At 41.4% G+C, this 19,981-nt stretch overlaps 2 protein-coding genes across 4 annotated transcripts in view; one reads left to right on the forward strand and one right to left on the reverse strand.

Moving 5' to 3' along the window:
• The window catches only part of ASPA (aspartoacylase), a 28,044-nt gene extending 15,897 nt beyond the window's left edge, over nucleotides 1–12,147 (forward strand). For all 3 annotated transcript variants that reach the window (XM_077480262.1, XM_077480261.1, XM_077480263.1), the window contains 4 exons: nucleotides 4,042–4,135; nucleotides 4,518–4,625; nucleotides 10,605–10,714; nucleotides 11,836–12,147. In XM_077480262.1, coding sequence (XP_077336388.1) covers nucleotides 4,042–4,135; nucleotides 4,518–4,625; nucleotides 10,605–10,714; nucleotides 11,836–12,033 — 510 coding nt within the window. In that variant the 3' untranslated portion in view covers nucleotides 12,034–12,147. The remainder of the gene's footprint in view (nucleotides 1–4,041; nucleotides 4,136–4,517; nucleotides 4,626–10,604; nucleotides 10,715–11,835) is intronic.
• A 2,969-nt stretch (nucleotides 12,148–15,116) lies between these two features.
• Nucleotides 15,117–19,981, reverse strand: part of LOC143981971 (transient receptor potential cation channel subfamily V member 3-like) — a 36,346-nt gene continuing 31,481 nt past the window's right edge. The window contains exon 17 of the mRNA XM_077480264.1: nucleotides 15,117–19,940. Within this exon, the coding sequence (XP_077336390.1) occupies nucleotides 19,825–19,940 (116 nt within the window). The 3' untranslated portion in view covers nucleotides 15,117–19,824. The remainder of the gene's footprint in view (nucleotides 19,941–19,981) is intronic.

Raw genomic sequence — 19,981 nt, forward strand, 5'->3', positions numbered from 1 at the left:
TAGGGAGAGGCTGCTGTGTGGAGCAGGGAGAGATTGCAGTGACCCAAATCGTTAGCTATTTGGTACACAAAAGTTCTTTTCAGGACTGGTATAGGTGTTAGGTGTATATAGGTTTGCCGTGCTACTGATTGTTGCAGCAGCCTGAGTGTCTTGTCAGTTTAGAGAAAGGGACAGGACGGTGTGTGCTGCAGGGAGAGTCAGTTTAATCATTAGCTGTTACTATCAGGTCCACAAAAGTGCTATTCCAGTAACCAATTATTGTTCCAGCAGCCTCTGTTTTGTCAGTTTATATAGGGACAGGCAGGAAGCAGTGGGTGAGGCAGTGAGGGTCAGTTTAATCAGTAGCTGTTACTATATTAGGTCCACAAAGGTTCTTTTCAGGACTGGTATCAGTGGTATGGTAATAGGCTTGTACACGTATAATATTCTTTCTTCCAAATATAGAAAGATTATTATACTTGACTGCTGCCCTTCTGCTGCAGTCTGCTAATCAGTCACGATACATAGGGTTGAGGTGCACTACTGCATGCCTGCTGCCCTATACTGCAGCAGTCCTTCATCGGTATAGGGACTGACGTACAGTCTGCTAATCAGTCACACACAACCTACTTGTTCCACAAAGGTCCTTATAAGGACTGGTAACCTGGTGTAGGGTGCTACAATACATAGGTTTGCGTGAGGTACAGTCTGCTATTCTGTAAGGACTGGTATAGGTCCACAATACATAGGGATCAGGTGCACTACTGCTGACTGCTGCCCCATACTGCAGCAGTCCTTCATCAGTATAGGGACTGAGGTACAGTCTGCTAATCATTCACAACCTACTAGTTCCACAAAGGTCCTTATAAGGACTGGTAAGGTATAGTGTACTACAGTATATAGGGTTGAGTGAGGTACAGTCTGCTAATCACAACCTAAAAAGCACACCGTACTATATGCCCGTACCCTCCTGTTTGAAGAGGTTGAGCGGTGTCATATTGTTGGGGCCCAGCAGCAAGTTGCTGGTATCAGTGCTGCTGTTAGTGCTCTCTATCTCGGTGCTGGTGTCAGTGCACTCTATCACGGTGCAGGTGTCAGTGCTGTATATCACGGTGCTGGTGATCATCTCCTGCACCCTCTTCTTTGCCTACCCTGACCTTCCCTCGCCTCCATTGTCTCAAGAGTCCTGAATTATCAGAATTTCACATATAAAAAAAGAATGCTTGTAGTTGTCAATCCCAGATTCACCTCATACATGTGTTATGTCATTGGCCATGTGGTGGGACTATGTTTGCACAGCTATTAATTTGTGGCTGCAAATTTGACCTGTAGGTTCGCAAAGTTCTCCTCCCATTGAAGTCAATGAGGCCCGCCGCGAACATTCTGGTTCGCGAACTATCGTTCGCGGTCCGCGTTCGCGAATCGTCCCGTCGGAAGTTCATCCATCACTACATGTGATGTCTGTGTTCACTATAGTGTGACCCTAGGCTTAAACAGGCATTGATGGGTACGTTGCGGTGCTTGTAGCTGCCACCCCAAAGCAGTAGATGTACTGTAACGGGTTGGCAAGTGGTTAATTACCAATGGTATTTGTGATATGCAGCATGAAGGGGTTAATGTGTATTGTCAGTGCTGCATTAGTTACAAGTGGCAGTTAATTAACCCCTTTGTGTTGCATTAGTGACATCAGTGTTAATTAACTGCTGCAGCATGCAGGGCTTAATTAACACTGACACTGTTGACACTAATGTAACCCAAAGGGGTTAAATGACTGCCACTTGTCACTTATGCAGCAGTGATAATACACATTAACTACCCTTCATGCATATTTAAAAAATACCATTGCTAATATATATGCCGCCCCCCAAAAAAGGAGTTGATGCCGATGGCAGATGGATTACTATTGCTTGGTTGCTCCTCCTCTAGATCACACTTGCTCCGGCAGCACTCTATGCTCCTTTACACTCCCACCTCCCAGCCAGCCTCTCAGTGATGTCACGCTGGGACAGGATTAGGAGATGGCAGTCTGGTGGAGATTGTTCCGCCTGACAGGGAAGTGACGGGCTTGTGCTGGGTGCAGAAGCACATGGCACATCATAGCAGCTCTGACTGGCTGTGCAGTATTCTAGTGTAGCCTGTGTGTACAGTCACTTCACCTGTGCCCCCCTTCCTCTAGTAAATTGTCCCGCCCAGGGCATCCGTCCCTGCCTTGTACCGGCCCTGGCTGTGCCAACCCAAATCTGTTATATATTAATATTTTCAATCAATTATAACAACATAAATTAAATTGTAATATTATTATCGTGATTCAAGCAAAAAACTTGACTCCGGTGGTAATTTTTCATGGGCTATATATATATATATATATTAATGAAAAATTACCACTCGAACTTTTGTGCACCGACACGTTTTTTTTTTTTTTTTTTTTGCTTGAATCATGATAATAATATATCACATAATTGACAATCAGCAGCAATAATTGACATTTAGGCCTCATTCGCATGCCATATTTTACCTGCACGGGATGCAGAGTTGTTCCATTGGTGTCAACCGGGATGCAGCTGCTGCACAGATACAGCCGCCACTCTAGTTTCACAGCCGTTTGGGTGCAAGTCTCTGAATGCAGACAGTGTGAGTTCACGGACGTGTACTCATGTGGTTGTCAAATTTTCTGTGCAGTTTCTGCATCCCAGTTTACATGAATGGGACTGCCTGCACAAGGTTGCCTGGAAGACCTGTGCATCCCATGCAGTCAAAACACTGCCTCACAACAGGTGAACTCTTAAGTACCCACTGTGAATGAGGCTTTGTAGTGTATACATCAATGAAGAACATTTTAAATATATAGGAAAACAATATTAACCAAAAAGTCTGGAAACAAGGAAAGTTGGGGGTGGTCAGTGGTGTTGAGCATAATACCTCTTGGTTGTTTGTTTGGTAAATTGGTTGTAAACTCTCAAGGCAAATTTTATGTATATTGGTCTCTCCAGCACCACTATTCGGCCTCCATAATATTGACCTTATTAATCGATTCGACAGTGATAACTGGTTTATAGTCTTCCCTTCACTCCCATGCTCTAAATCGGAGTATTAAATTAATGTGTTCTATGCATGAAGGTAAAAAACCCTTCTGTGTCCAGCCCCCCTAAAACTTACCTGAGCCCCATACTGATCCAGCGATTTTGCAGGAGAGCCTCAGCTCTCCCGGGTCTCTCCCTCTTCATTGGTTGAGACAGCAGCAGTAGCCATTGGCTCCCCCTACTGTCAATCAAAGTCAGTGAACCAATGAGGAGAGGGCAGGGCCTAGCCACGCAGAACAGCGGCTCAGGAGTGAGCCTGCTTGGGTGCTTGCTGTGGGGGGCCAGGAGAGCCGGGGGGACCTGAAAAGCGAAGGATTGAGGCTGTTCTGTGCAAAACCATTATACAGAGCAGGTAAGTATAACATGTTTGTTATTAAAAAAAAAAAAAAAAACTTTAATATCCCTTTTTAAGATCAATGACAATAGCAATGCATACTGATAAATTCAGCGGGAGGTTTACCATTAAACAGTTCCAATGAAGATGTTAAGATTCAGTTGCCTGAATTTTGTCCATTAGTTGACAGAGGTTGTATGGTTATTGGAGACTTTTTGCTTTGAAGTTGTATCCATATTTCCCAAATTTTATGTATATTGGTCTCTCCAGCACCATTATTCGGCCTCCATAATATTGACCTTATTAATCCATTCGACAATGATAACTGGTTTATTTACTGGTGGCCCCTCCAGAAGCACTTTATAGTCTTCTTTTCACTCCCATGCTCTGAATCGGAGTATTAAATGAATGTACATATTTAGGTTTGTTGTGAGCATAATATTTAATGCTAGCTGGTCATAGTTCTTTCTGTGTAAATAAATCGGAACTCTTGAGAGGTTGTACATCAACGTGTAACCTCCCCCCCCCCCCCCCCCCCCCGTGCACTGTGCTCACTTGGAACTGAATGTCTGTTAGTTCTATAACATTTTTTGTATTTTCATTGTGACCCATCCAAAAATAAAATGTATTTTATTCATTGTATCACAGAAATTCATGGCTCCTGTACCTTGCTTTGTGTTGCTCATTGAACACCCCAAAATAAAATATGCAACTGCACGCTCAGTAGCAAAACACCCTGTTGGTAAGTTATTTCCGACAAAATGTCACAGTATCTATGCTTCTTTATAGTATATTGCAATGGAGTCTGGATGTGTCAAGCTATGCCCTGAATAATAGAAATCTGAGATTGACTGACTGCAGCTTTATTCAAAGCCACCCACTTTTCTTAATGTCTAATCTTCTCTTTAGCAATGTAGCTTTACATAATTGGTCCCAATGGTCTTAATGACAGATACAGTCCTGAACTGTTAAACTGTAATTCTTTTCCCACTGCTAAAGGCATATAATCCTCAACCACGATAACTCACGATAACATTGCAACTAACATACCCACCAGAACATGGCACTGTAATTGCAAATAAATCACATTTTGTAATTTCCACACTTTTTTCTTTTTTTAACAGGCATTGAAGTGGGACCACAGCCGCAAGGTGTTATTCGAGCAGATATTCTTGAAAAAATGAGAAGAATAGTTATATATGCACTTGACTTCATGCAAGAGTTTAATGAAGGTAAAGATCTTACTTTAATAACTTCAATACCGGCACTTTCACCCCCTTCCTGGCCAGGCCAATTTTCAGCTTTCAGGACTGTCGCATTTTGAATGAGAATTGGCAGCATCATGCAACTCTGTACCCAAATTACAATTTTTGTCTTTTTTTGTCGCTCCTTCACCCATGTGCACTGATGAGACTGCACTCAAGGGCACGGATAGGCTGCACTGATGGGTGGCACTAACTGGCATCACTGATGGGTACTGATTGACATCACTGGGCACTGTTGGGGCTGCACTGATAATCAGTGCCCTGATTATCTATGCTGCTCTCCCCTGTGAGGAAATGCCGCTGATCAGCTCTTCTCTCCTCTGTGTGAGGAGAGAAAAGCTGATAACTAACTGGCATTTCCTTGTTTACATGTGATCACCTGTGATTAGACACATCTGATCACATGGGTAAAGGACTTTACCGAGATCAGGGATGTGTTGTGTCCCATCGACACAGTGTGCTACCGATCACAGCACAAGCCCAGCAAGAGTGTAACGATGTCCTATGACATTGTCCTAGAATGAGAGGGCCACCTTGTGCCTGTCATTTTACTATATCGAGGGCGGGAGGTGGTTAAAGTGGTTGTAAACCCTTACAAACCACTTTGACCTACAGGTAAGCCTAGATTAAGGCTTACCTGTAGGTCCAAGCAATATCTCCTAAACCTATATGGTTTAGGAGATATTTGCCCGAAAACGGGCACCGCTGTCTACGGCACATGCGCCGTAGACAGCGGCGCGCAGGCGCACTGAGCGCAGCATTCTCAGCGACGGAGCTGCAGCGCGTGTCGGCTCCCGTGCGCATGCGCGGGAGTGACGTCATTGCGGCTTCGCCGAATGACAGCGGCGGAGCTGCGAGACCCCACCAACAAGATGGATGCGGCGGACTACAGGGGACAGCGGCGACTTCGCTGGATCCTGTGTCAGGTAAGTGACACATAATGGGCTACTATGCGATGCATAGTAGTCCATTATGCTTTGCCTTTGCAGGGAATGAAAGAGGAAGTAAACTCATCAGGGTTTACTTCCTCTTTAAACAAAAAAAACTTTGTTTAACCCCTTTTGTTTAACACTATGCTGGGTGTTTAGCCCTCTACCTTACTTAGAATCTCACACAGAGACAGTTCATTTGGCTGAATGTCTACAGATACAAATGCAATCCCCAAAAATATAAATTGGCTTTTGACTATAAATTACCCAAGTATATGCGTTTGTGTTGTGGAGAGCACATGTAAGGGTTCCTCTTTCCTTGCTTCTCTCGGCCACCCATCTGGCACAGCACAATTCCTTTGCATGGGCCCCCAAGAGTTTCTATAATTAACAAAGCAGCAACTCACAGACTTCACCTTTTAGGGAAGGTCTAACCTGCCATAACTGGGAATGCAGTTTAACTGTAAAGTCAGTTCACCTACCATCTTTGTCGCACATTGTCCCCAAACACAAACCTCTGCCCGAGAGTAATTCCTTGTTTCAGTAAACGGGTGAATTTCATGTAAGGTCTTTACAACAAGGCCAACTTTACTGTAGCAGTATTTACCAGTATGACCGAACAATGGGCATTAGGCATAATGAGTAATAGAACAGTTGCAAACTCTTCAGAGAGAGAGACCTGCTCCCATAGAGTTAGAAGGGAAATGTACATCCTCCCCTTAAAGAGGGTTAAAAAAGGAGGAGTCTTACCTCCCAAACGCGAGTAGTACCAGCAGGGGCATACCAAGCGGGGGGGGCGTTCCGCCCCAGGTGCCACACATTGAGGGGGGTGTCAGTGGCTGGGTGGCATTGCTATGGAGGAATCCCTGGCTCTGGCTGGTCTGTTTAGTATTTTTTTTGTCAGCTGGAACACCCCCAGCACTGCAGCCGAAATAGTATGGTCTGGTTTCTGTTTTAACCTGCTATCTCCACCCACCACTGCTGAGCAGCCGAGCTGAGTGTGTCATCATTCAGCGCGGGCGTGGCTGCTGTTACACATTGTGTCCACACCATCTTCTGGAGTCTAAACCTCCCCAGCAGAAGCTAAGAGCCCGAGGTGAGCTGGTGATCGGGGGTGTGTGGGCTGTGAGAAGAGGCTAGTGGAGTGGGGGGGGGGGGCTGCAGAATCCAGGCGTTTGCTATATACAGTTTGCACAATCCAGGTGTTTGCTATATACAGTTTGCAGAATGCAGGCGTGTGCTATGTACAGGTTGCAGAATGCAGGCGTTTGCTATGTACAGGTTGCAGAATCGAGATGTGTGCTATGTACAGGTTGCAGACTCCAGATGTGTGCTACGTACAGGTTGCAGACTCCAGATGTGTGCTATGTACAGGTTGCAGACTCCAGATGTGTGCTATGTACAGGTTGCAGAATGCAGGCGTGTGCTATGTACAGGTTGCAGAATGCAGGCGTGTGCTATGTACAGGTTGCAGAATGCAGGCGTGTGCTACGTACAGGTTGCAGAATGCAGGGGTGTGCTGTATATTGCTGTGTGACTACCACCTACCTATAGTAGCTGAGCTGTGAGCTTACTTGGTAAGGGGAGTGGGGGGGGGGTGGATGGTGGTGTTGCTGTGTTCACAAACCAGGTATAGAGTAGATGAGCTGATCTGATAAAGGGGGGACTTACACCCACATCTTGCAGCCATCAGATCCATCCAGCAAGCAGCAGGTCACAGCAGCATCTTGCCATCTTCCCTGCGGCCATCAGATCCCATCCACGGTTCAGCAAGAAACGCGCCTTGTCAGCAGGTCAGTTTCCAAATCTGAATCAAATCATAAATGCCAATGATGACATTGTCTGCTGTCCCCAGGGACAGGATCCGATCCAGAGACCGCCATACAGTGGGATCTCTGGATCAGATCTGTCCCTGAGGACAGTAGATAATGCAAAGTATGGGCCATACTTTGTATTGTCAGCTGTCTCCTCATCTCACTCTGATGTTTCCCTCATAGCAGCTCCAGTCCAGCTCTCCACTTTCCTGACCGTGGCACAATCTGTCCAAAAATGTGACATCTGCTCACACCTGAGTGACTGACACCTCTGTCCTGTTCCGTCTATTATAACTGGCTACCATGGATGAACAGCATCGGCTGTTATTACAAGGAGCTGGAGGGGACGTCCCCATCCCCCCACAGCTCTGACCAGGTCTCCCATCCCACCCGCAGACCTGAGCCACCAGTCAGATGGCCAGAGACCCGAACAAAGTGTGTTTTTACAGTGGGGGGTGCCAGATATATGATGGGCCCTGGGTGCTAAATGCTCTAGGTACGCCCCTGAGTACCAGTGCTCCTCAGAAGGGGAACACATTCTAGACAACACTCGCCTACGTGGTCTTTCTTGGTTCGTCCTCTCAAGGAAAGGTGTGAGAACATTAGCAAGATCCCCAAAAGACTACTTTCTTCCCTCAGCTTGCACAGAAGGAGTCTCGGAGGAGGGATGGCATAGCATTAACTTGTTGGGAATCTGACTTAAATAGCCTGCTCACCATTACATATGTATTAGTGATTGCAGCAACTTGAGGGTGAAATTTTATTCACGGACAGGGATTTATATCAATGATTTATGTACTTTGTGAAGAGCTGCTGAATTGATCAGCACTATACATAAATAAAATGCATAGATAGGTTATACTACATGAATATGGTCATTAAGCCTGGTTGTGTTGTCTCTTTAGTAAAAGAAACCAAGCCTGGTAAAAGGGTTTCCAGTTCTCTTATGTGACCTACATCAGTTTGCTTGCCACTTTTTAGACTGCTAGTAAGAAAAAGAGAGAATACATTAGTAGGAAGCACCCACAGACCTTCCTCTTTTAAAGGACCGCTACAGAAAAGGACGTGTGCTGAAATATTGCAGTCCGAATTTTGTATTTTAAATAGAAAAAGTCGTTTAATTGGTGTTTTGAATAATCTTGGAATCTAACAATCCTGTACACTGTGCACAATTATTAGGCAAGTGAGTATTTTGATCAAATCATAATTTTTATGTATATTGTCCAACTCCAAGATGTGTATATACTTGAACACTTATTGGGTTTAAACATATCAGGTGATGTGTATTTGTGTAATGAGGGAGGGTGTGGCCTAAGGGCATCAACACCCTATATCAAGGTGTGCATAATTATTAGGCAACTTCTTTTCCTCAGGCAAAATGTGTCAAAAAATAGATTTAACTGACTCTGAAAAGTCAAAAATTGTAAATACTCTTTCAGAGACATGCAGCTCTCTTGAAATTGCTAAGATATTGGGGCATGATCACAGAACCATCAAACATTTTATTGCAAATAGTCAACTAGGTCGCAAGAAACATGTTGAGAAAAAGATGCAAATTAACTGCCAAAGATTTCAGAATAATCTAATATGAAGCAACCAGGAACCCATTATCATCCAGTGCTGTCATATTCCAGAACTGCAACCTACCCGGAGTGCCCAGAAGTACAAGGTGTTCAGTACTCAGAGACATGGTCAAGGTAAGGCAGGCTGAAACCTGACTACCACACTGAACAAGACACAGAAGTTGAAACATCAAGTCTGGGCCAAGAAATATCTGAAGACAGATTTTTTTTCAAAGGTTTTTTGGACTGATGAGATGAGAGTGACTCTCGACGGACCAGATGGATGGGCCTGTGGCTGAATCAGTAACGGGCACAGAGCTCCACTTCGACTCAGGCATCAGCAAGGTGGAGGTGGGTTATTGGTATGGGTTGGTATTAAAGATGAGCTAGTTGTACCTTTTTGAGTTGAAAATGGACTTAAAATCCAACTCCCAAACCTACTGCCAGTTTTTAGAAGACACTTTCTTCAAGAAGTGTTACAAGAAAAAGTGCATCTTTCAAGCAGACCATGATATTTATGCAAGACAATGCTCCATAGCATGCATCAAAGTACTTCACTGTGTGGCTAGCCAGTAAAGGCCTTAAAGATGAAAGAATAATGACATGGTTCCCCTCCTCATTTGACCTAAAATCTATTGAAAACTTGTTCTTAAATGGGAGGTTTACAGTGAAGGAAAACCATAACCCCTCTGAACCATGACTGGGAGGCTGTGGTTGCTGCTGCACAAAAAGTTGATCGTCAACAAATCAATAGATTGACAGACTGCACAAATGGAAGACTTATGACTGTTATTGAAAAGAAGAGTGTATATATATTGGTCACTGTTTTTATTTTATTTATTTTTTATGCCAGAAATATTTTATTTGTAAGTTTTGAGTTGTTTATTATTCTCACTTTAACAGATGAAAATAAACACGTAAGGCCTCTTTCACACGGGGCGGATCAGCAATGATCCGCTCGCTCAGCGGGGATCGCTCCGTTGTCCCCGCTGAGCCGGCGGCGGACAGGGCGGTCTCCGCACACTGTGCAGGGACCGCCCTGTCAGCTCTCCGCTCTCCTCTATGGGGATCGGATGAGCACGGACCGTCTGTCCGTGTTCGTCCGATCCGCTCTGCAGACGGACAGAAAAATAGGATTTTCCTCCGTCTGCAGAATCGGACAGTTGCGGAGGCGGACAATAGCGGGTGTCTGCGGATGCTCATCCGCAGACACCCGCTATCCCATAGGGATGAATGTATGCCCGCATTTCATCCGCAAACGGATGGATGAAATACGGACATACCATCCGCATGTGTGAAAGGGGCCTAAGATGGAAAGATTTTGTTTTTCATTTAGTTGCATAATAATTCTGCACACCAATAGTTGGCCAATAATTGTGCACACATAGATATTCTCCTAAAGAAAGCCAAAACCTCACTTTTTGCTTTCTTAAATATTCAGGTTTATTAACCTTTTGGATTGCCCGAGAGCACTGTAGTTCGATAATGAAATAAATCCTCAAAAAATACAGCTTTCCTAATAATTGTGCACACAGTGTATGAATGGGAGGACATTGCCCTAATAGGAAAAGCTGAACTGGATTCTGTATAGTTTGTCTCATGATTGTTACTTTATTCAAATAATATTTTTACTTCTCTCAGGTTCAGAGTTTCCACCATGTAGTATTGAAGTGTTCAAAGTGCTAGAGAAGACCAACTACCCCAGGAATGAGAACGGTGAACTTGCTGCTATTATTCATGAAAATCTTCAGGTTAGCCTTGCTATTCCTTTCAAGGCAGCACTGGGACTTTGATGCCCTAGAGGCATAAAAAATGTAGTTTTCACGGTAGTAGTTTGTCATAATTATCTGTATTGGTTCCATAATTGTATAGATTTCCCTCTTTCCTTACAACTAAGGCTGCTTGGGTAAGTGGGAAAATGTTTTCAAAATGACAGAATAAGTTTAGCTGAATGCGACTAATACTAGCTATATCATGACCTGAATATCTGAGAACCTTAACAGACAAAAAAATATGGCTGTTTTTTTTTCTGTAAGCCTTTGTGCAAATCATACTGGCTTACATGACGGTACATATAATTGCATCCTTGACCCTTTGTCTACCAAGGTCTGTTTTTACATGTCCTGGTATACAAGATAGTAAAGCAAGTTTAAGGCTGCTGCTGCTGTAGCCATGAACTTGGTGTTGATTTTTACAGCCGAAACTTGGCAGTACGATGAAAGGGATCTGGGCAGCTCTAGTGCCACCCGATCATTTTTACACGACTCCAAAGGTATTTACCTCAACCCTCTAGCAATCCATAAGCACCCACAGTAGTTCCTGGGTTCTCCTATTTCATTGAGGAGCCATTGAATAGATTTTGAGAGCAGGATGTTCCCTGATCCCCCGGTGGCTAATGAACCCAGAATTATTAGTTTTCTTGGAAAATCAACCACAGTAGGAGAGGAAAAGTCTGTGTCCTGCCAAAATATTACAAAGTGAGACCTGTGCTCTCTGTAGGGAAGCCAAGATCTCAATGCAGAGGTTCAACATGACCCTTGCTAAATCAGAGACAAAGCTCTCCAATCAGCAGGGAAGCATGGCCTTTATTGATTGCAGAGCTACAGGTCTGACCTAGTAAAGGACATGTCGGACCTCTGCAATGGGACCACTGCTTCCCCACAGAGAATGGGCCCATTATGCAGCTGTTGGCAGGAGACAGATTTCACCTCAGGCTGTGGCTGATTTGCAAAGAAAATCATTATAAAACTTTTAACACCTTTTTGTTTTGATGCACCTGGAATGTATTTAGTCGACAAACTCAAAGTTAATTTGGGGTTTAACATTATTTACTAGTAATTCCAAATGTTTTGTTTATTATCTTGCCTCACAGGACCAGGATTGGAGAGCGCTAAACCCAGGAGACCCTATGTTTATCACAATGGATGGAAAAGTCATTCCCTATGAAGGAGAGCACACCGTGTATCCAACATTTGTGAATGAAGCAGCTTACTACGAGAAAAATGAGGCCTTTATCAAAACACAGAAGATAATATTATCTGCACAAAGTGTTCAGTGTAAATCTATATAAACTATAATAGCCATATCCTCAGCTTACTTACTTGTATGTACTGTACGTTTTTTAGGCCCGAACTACATGAGAATAAAAAAAAAACTTTAATAAATCACTAAAGCCAAACATAAATGGAGCAGCCTTGTAATATGCATCATCGGATAACTTTTGAGAACACAGTTGGTTTGGCAGAACAAGTGTCATGTACTTAAAGATCTTTGTATGCAACAATGAATGTTTGCATTGCTCTTAAAGAGGTTGTAAACCTTGGAAAACAAACAAACCCTGCAAAATAACGGCATAATGAGCTAGTATGCATCACATACTAGCTCATTATGGAATGCTTACCTCAGAACGATGCCCTGAATCGGCGTTGGTACTCTGAGTACACGGCTGATGTCTTCCACCGCAGTTACTTCTGGGTTGACGTCACGGCATGAGTCCTGAAGAAATGATACCAGTGTGCCATTTCTTCAGGCGCATACGAAGAGGACGTCGGCAGCAGCGCATAGACTGAATATCTCCTAAGCTGTACAAGTTTAGGAGCTACTCATGGTACCTACAGGTAAGCCTTACTATAGTAATAAAGGGTAACTTCAGGTGTATACTCTGCAGGAGGCACACACCAGCCACTGTAACAGCACTAGGTTCCCAAGCAGTAAAGACACAGTCCCTGCCTATCATCTTCTTTCCCTGACAGCCGCAACACACTACACAAGTAGTGTATGGCCTTCGAAACTGTGATAGGTAGTGAGGAGTGAAATCAAAAATTTGCACCCTTAGAAATCCTGAAGGCAGTGATTAGTTTTCAGGGTGCCGTACGCGGCTAGACTCCCAAAAAGTCACACATATGTGGTATCCCCGTACTCAGGAGAAGCAGCAGAATATATTTTGGGGTGCAATTCCACATATAACTATGGCATGTGTGAGCAATATATCATTTAGTGACAACTTTTTGTAAACTTTTTGTTTCTTTTTTTTGTTATTCAATCACTTGGGACAAAAAAATAAAAATATTCAATGGGCTCAACATGCCCCTCAGCAATTTCCTTGGGGTGTCTACTTTCCAAAATGGGGTAATTTGGGGGGGGGGGGGGGGTTGTACTGCCCTGCCATTTTAGCACCTCAAGAAATGAGATAGGCAGTCATAAATTAAAAGCTGTGTAAATTCCAGAAAATGTACTCTAGTTTGTAGACGCTATAACTTTTGCGCAACCAATAAATATACGCTTATTGACATTTTTTTTTACTAAAGACATGTGGCTGAATACATTCTGGCCTAAATGTATGACTAAAATTTAGTTTATTCGATTTTTCTTATAACAAAAAGTAGAAAATATCTTTTTTTTTTTTTTTTTATTTTCAGTCTTTTTCCTTTTATATCGTAAAAAATAAATATCGCAGAGGTAATCAAATACCATCAAAAGAAAGCTCTATTTGTGGGAAGAAAAGGACGCAAATTTCGTTTGGGTACAACATTGCATGATCGCGCAATTACCAGTTAAAGCAGTGCAGTGGGAAATTGTAAAAAGACCTCTGGTCCTTAGGCTGACAATTGGTTCGGGGCTTAAGTGGTTAATGTGGTTTCAAACCTCTGAAACAAAGCAAAACCTTCCTGTAGTGTGTACTCGTCTCTATCCAAAGCAATGAGTGTGATTTCTGTCTCCTCTCTCATTCTTCTGCTATCTGCATGAGAGGAGGGTATGTCCTCTCCTCCACTCAGATTTCAGGATACACTCAGCTATTTTTCTCTATGATGTGCTGTGTGTGCCATCAGATCCCTGCCCCCTGGCATTTGGAGCTGTGTAATGCTGTGCAAAGTCTGTACTTTGAACAGCTTATAGATGAGAGAGGGCTGCAAATCAGCAAGCATAACTTATGTGGGAGGATATATATATATATATATATATATATATATATATATATATATATATATATATATATATATATATATATATATATATATATATATATATATATATATGTATGTATATGTGTGTGTGTGTGTGTGTGTGTGTGTGTGTGTGTGTGTGTGTGTGTATATATATATATATATATATATATATATATATATATATATATATTCTCCCTAGTCACTTCAGTGGGTAAGGGTTTACAACCACTTTGTCTATATTCACGCAGGTTATTTGTGGATTACAGTAGTGTATTAGAATATAGTGGATTCTTGCTGCTAGGATCACAGGTGTAGTATGTGAACAGCTGTGGCTGGAAAGCCTGTACAAAGCAATGACAGGCTGACAGGAGCCACTACTGTTCACGCAGATTCACATATCCTGTGGTTAGGGATAGATGTTTGACCCTGAACACAATCTTTCGGTTTCCACTGTCACTCATCTGTCCCTAACCATAGGTATCCACTGGATATATGGGAACAGCAGCGGCTTCTGTCAGCCTGTCATTGCTTTGTACAGGCTTTCCAGGCACAGCGGCTTGCACACACCTGTGACCCCCAGATGCAAAAATGTGTTGATTTTTGCCACAGGAATCTGTTGTATACCCCTGTCGGCCTGTGAGGATGTAGCTTTATTCTCACAGACTAATTAAAGTGATACTAAAGTCTCATTTTTTTTTCTTTAAAAATAAAAAAAACATTTTATTCTTGCGGTACCTGCTCTGTGCAGTGGTTTTGCACAGAGCAGCCCAGATCCTCCTCTTCTTAGGTCCCTCACCGTTGTTCCTGGCCCCTCCATCCTGTTGAGTGCCCCCACAGCAAGCAGCTTTGCTATGGGGGCACCTGAGCCGAGCCACAGCTCCTGTGTCCATTCAGACAGGGTGCCATGGTCTGGCCCATGCTGTGTCTAAGCCAATCAGAAGGGAAAGTCCTGGATGGCCAAGGCACTCGTCTACATCGCTGGATAGAGATGGGGCTCAGGTAAGTATTAGGGGGGCTGCTACACACAGAAATTTTTTTATCTTAATGCATAGAATGTTTTAGGATAAGAAAACCTTCTACCTTCCTCTGAGCTAGGAGGCAGAATGTCAAACTTCACAGAACAAAAAGGGGACGTCTCAGTTTTTACAAGTGATGTGCAAAGCAGCACAAGCTTTTACTTCTACTATGCAAATCAACACCAAAAAGGTACTTAGAAAATATGTTTTTATTGTTTTTGTCATTGCAATAAAATAAATTACACATTTTATATAATAATATAGCATTTTGTTTTCAAAATAAATATATTGAACAAAGAAATACAAAAGTATTTTTTTTTTCTCAAGAACATCACATTTATAAGGCATCACATTTATATTTAGAAATATGAGGTAGTTTAAAAAGTAAATATATAAATGGCACAAAGTAGAAATTTAAATTACTTCATAAATACAGTTGGAAATGCTCAGTAAAAAGACAACTTCTTCAAACGATGCACACTATAAGACTTGTTAGCAAAACCATTGCACAGAGTGCAGTGACCCAATCACTTTTCTGTAGTTTGATGAAATATGAATCTTGATTGGTTACTGCAATTTGCACAATCTTTACTTAAATAAAGTCCAGTGCTCCCAAAAAATTAAAAACAGCACAGCAAAGTTTTCACAGCAAAGTCAGTAAGATTAGGAATTATTTCTAATTCAAAAACATTTTCATTCTAAAGTCATGAAAGAAAATCCAATATTAAACAAAGCAGGCATGATATTTTTTTTTGTCTAAACTTTTTAAATATGTTTCCCAGCCTAAATCCCAACTGCAGCCTAAACTATTTTTTTCAAACTCTTAGTACTTATAAAGGCCCATACATGGGATCGGACTTTTTGACAACAAACATGCAAATTTAGCTGTTTTAAGGTCACATCTGAACATGTGTACGCTCCATCGGATAAACTTTTTCGGTTTTCACCGGACAAATGTTGGCTGTCCGATGGAGCAAAGTCCGATTGTGTGTACAGAAAACCAAAAATACAGAAGTTGACCAAAGGTGGCAGTAAAGAGCAGAAAAACCATGTAATTTGGTGAAAGTTGGCTGAAAAAGTCAGATCGTGTGTATGCTTAACAATTTCACGGCCAACACCCTTTGTACAGAAATCCACTGGAAAGTTTGTTTAAAGTCCGATTGTGTGTATGAGGCTTAAGAGTACCGTGTTGCTGTTTGTGTCCTCTTTGAGATTTTCCCTCAGTTCCTGTTTGGTGGCTTTGTTGAGATTCACCCCACTTCGCTTCAGTTGACACCCTGTATGTCAGTGTTAAAGGGTGTCACTAGAAGTTCTAACCCTTACCCACTCTAAAGATTACAAATCTCATGAGCAGGGAGACAGACAATGGCAAATACCCAACAAAGTTTGATTCTTCACCCCACTATCCAAAATAAAATAAAAAAGTTTTGGCTGCAGCTTGGATTTAACACAAATACTTATGTTGCATCAAACCGATAACATTTAATAATATATATTATTTATCCTAGTCCAATCATTCCAAAATCTGCTGGCTCTTTTAATTAAAATCCAGAAATATGTAATAATGTGGATGGAGACTGATTGGGGCGCCTGAGATGTGAAAACATTCCCATACACTGCACTGGAAGATCCACCACAATGTAATATTTCCTTAATTACTCCAACACTGGCTGCCAGTGGGTCAGAAGACACATACGGCAGGCACAGTATGAATAGCAGGGGGAGAGGGGACAACAGTGGAACATTTTTTGAGGTTGTCTTGTGCGGATGGATAAATAAATCTGTTTTCTAGCGCCTAAAATTTGAGTACAAAAATGTAAAAACGGCAGCGATTGCTTAGTTAGCAATCTAAAAAATGCACTTCATTGCAAAATAACCATAAATTATTCAAACATTATTACAAACCATATATAAAGTGCAATAAAAATATCTTATCAAACTGCAGGCCCATACTTCTAGTGTAGGCCAAGTGGCAATTGCTGTAGTCTAGTGTTTGGAGCCGTAAAACAATGTAATGCCAGCTGTAGCCCGTAAGTACATTCACTACTAATTCTGCCACCCTAAGCCTTGGTAACATTCAATTTCTTTGGTAAAAACTTTAGAAGAAGGCTGTTGCAAGTTATTACCATTAAAATGTATGTCTGAGCAAAATGAAAAATTAATTTAAAAAATCTGCAAGTGCATGAAAATAACTGTTGATCCTGTTGAAAATCCAATGAGTTACTAGCTTCCTGTTTGAACAGACAACACTTTCTCTGGTGTAGTGAAATCCCAAAGCGTGTTGTTAGCTCTGTTCAGTTCTTCCCGGTTGGACTAAAGATCACCTCTCCCTATATTATGGAGATGAGAAGATGGGTTGTTCTGTGGTCCTGTAAGAGAGAACTGTTTAGGATTGACAACGCTGGTAAGAATTTCAGCTCAGAAAAGGTACTGTGTTGACAGTTCAAATAGGAAGTTAGGTGTTCACTGGATTTCTGGCAGGACAATTGGTATTTTTCTGTACTTTTTTAAAGAAATATTTAAAAGCAGTTTAAATGCATATGTATTACAAAGAAGTATTGCATTTTTTTTATTTTGCCTAGACATACCATAAAACTGGCATATACATTATAATCTTTGTTCCAGCAGATCCCTTACACAAAATGTGGGTATTACATCATTTTAACATTGTATACATGCAGCTAAATTGTTTATTAACCATTTCTTCTTAAAACTATATTGGTTAATAATATTAACTTCTTAAAGTGACTTTCAGGTATTGAATAAGAAACCTGAGTGAATATATAACTTAGCTGAATGCATCTACAGTGATTAAAACGTTACAGAATGTACCCACTTAGACTCAGTATGAGTAGAATTGTAATACAGTACAAACCATTCTCTTCAAAAATGATAACTCATATAAAAATAGTGCAAAAAATTGACAGTCCTAATGCTACATCTTTATTCTTCAAACAAACTAATATATTTGCTATTAATTTAAAGTTTATGTTTTCTTTTTTTTGTATGTATATGTAATGAGCTGGGTTGGGCCTCCACTTAATATTTACTTCAATTTTTGACCCTGACTAGATCTCTCATCCTTTCCAGTCCAGCTGTGCCAGAGTCGTGCTTCCTGGTATTCCAAGTATTTTCTCTGGGAGAAGATTGATAATGCATTCCTTTGGACAATCTACTAGGGGGCTGATGGCATGCATTTTTGTGCCACTGTCCCTCTAGTGTTTTTTTCCAAAGGAATACAAGAAACATGAGTTTCTTAAGCTGAAGCCAAGCTAAAAGTATCATGGTCAGAAAAAGTGGAGATGAATCTTGGAGAGTAATAAACCCCTAATGGGGGATAAGTCCATGACCCACATCACTCATATATATGAGAACATTGTTTTATTGCTACATATTCTTGTCTATAGAGTAAAGTCTATTCACAGTTTAGAAGGCTTTACATGTTGACTTAATTTAGAGTTAGGCATCATGCAAAATCTAAGAAAAAAAGAGCACTCAAGTGCTCTTGGACCATTGGGTGCCAACAGGATCTATAACCTCTATTTAGCCCAAATCATAAAGAAGCAGCAGCACAACCTATGGTATAATTTGGATTTGGAGAAAAGGTCAGACTTAACCCAAGGCCTATAAATTCAACATGACTGCTCATCTAACTTCCATCCCATTCATTGTAGAACAATTCACACATTTTAACCCAATTTCCTCAACATTTTTTTACATTATATACAAATGGTCCATTAGCTCTGGAGCAAGCAACTTTTCTTTACTCCTCTGGGCTATAAATGTAAATGAAAACAAAAGCTAATCCATATTTATAGGTTTGTGCTCCTGCTTCTTTTTACTTCAACATACGTACAAGTCCTAATGCATTAGGAACTGCAGAGCCCCAACATGAACCATTTGCTCATGGTGGTATCGGGGGTTCTAAACCAATGGTATTACAGACACCTACTTTTAAGGTGGCTCATAATACGCTTTTCTTCCTTTCGAATTATGCCATGCAAGCTGTTAAAGGCTAGGGACCATTATGCATACAAAGACAACTAGTAGCTCTCCAAAATACCCAGCCTATGCTGGAAATAGTAGTTTCACAGTAAGCACAGTGCCATTAGTTATCCAAGTTTGCTACTTATGGTTTAAAACCTTATTGAATCTTTAGTTTAAATCAGCTAAATTAATTGCCACAACAAAAAGGCATGCAATGTCTTACAGCTTTCTTTTTTTCTAAAGTTGCTACAAATCTGAGTAGAAAAGCCTGTCTTCTGCCAGCAGTTACAGAGTGGGATCCTTGCTCTCTGCAGGAAGAAGTGCAAAGGTCCAATACGCCCTCTACTGAGTCAAATCTATGACCTTGCATTAAGCAAAGCTTATACTGCCTGCTGAATGGACAGCTCTGGCTGTGCCTCAGCATCAGACCTCTGCAAAGAGACAACTGCTTACCCACAGAGAACAAGAGACCCACGCTGTAGCATGCTGACAGGGTACAGACTTTTCCACTAAGGCTGTGGCTGGTTTTTAAGTGAATCAAACTAAGGCTTTGCATACCTTTTTGTTTTGATACACCTAGGATGTATTTAGCTAATTTTTAACCGAGAGATCATTTGGGCTTTAAAATATGTGTCTATGTCCCCGTTAAGGAGATACCATCATATAAATGTTGCTGGCACTGGTGAAAAATGAGGATTGTTATATTGTCAAGGTAACATTACTATACAATAGGTGTTTCCAAAGTGTTCATAGCAACCATTTGAAATGAATCATTTACTAACCGGACTACAGTAAACTTTCTATGCACTTGCATATTATCATTGCCTATTGCATTGTCTTAATAAATAATCTGAATGTAATATACTTTAAATGACAGTTGTATCTATCAACATTCCATCATCCCAGCAGATACTAAACTGTAGTCTCTATGCTTGGATCCATCAGATCTCTCAATTCAATGGTAACTGCTTGATCATTCTCATAACTCTCAGGTTCATCTTCAGTATTCAAATTGGCATAGCTGATTCCTAGAAAAGAAAATATAAAATAAGAAAATGTATGTTTGTTA

This window comes from Lithobates pipiens, unplaced genomic scaffold (assembly GCF_037356315.1).
Source record: "Lithobates pipiens isolate NorthernLeopardFrog02 unplaced genomic scaffold, aLitPip1_a1.2 Scaffold_16, whole genome shotgun sequence".
Classification (NCBI taxonomy): Eukaryota; Metazoa; Chordata; class Amphibia; order Anura; family Ranidae; genus Lithobates; species Lithobates pipiens.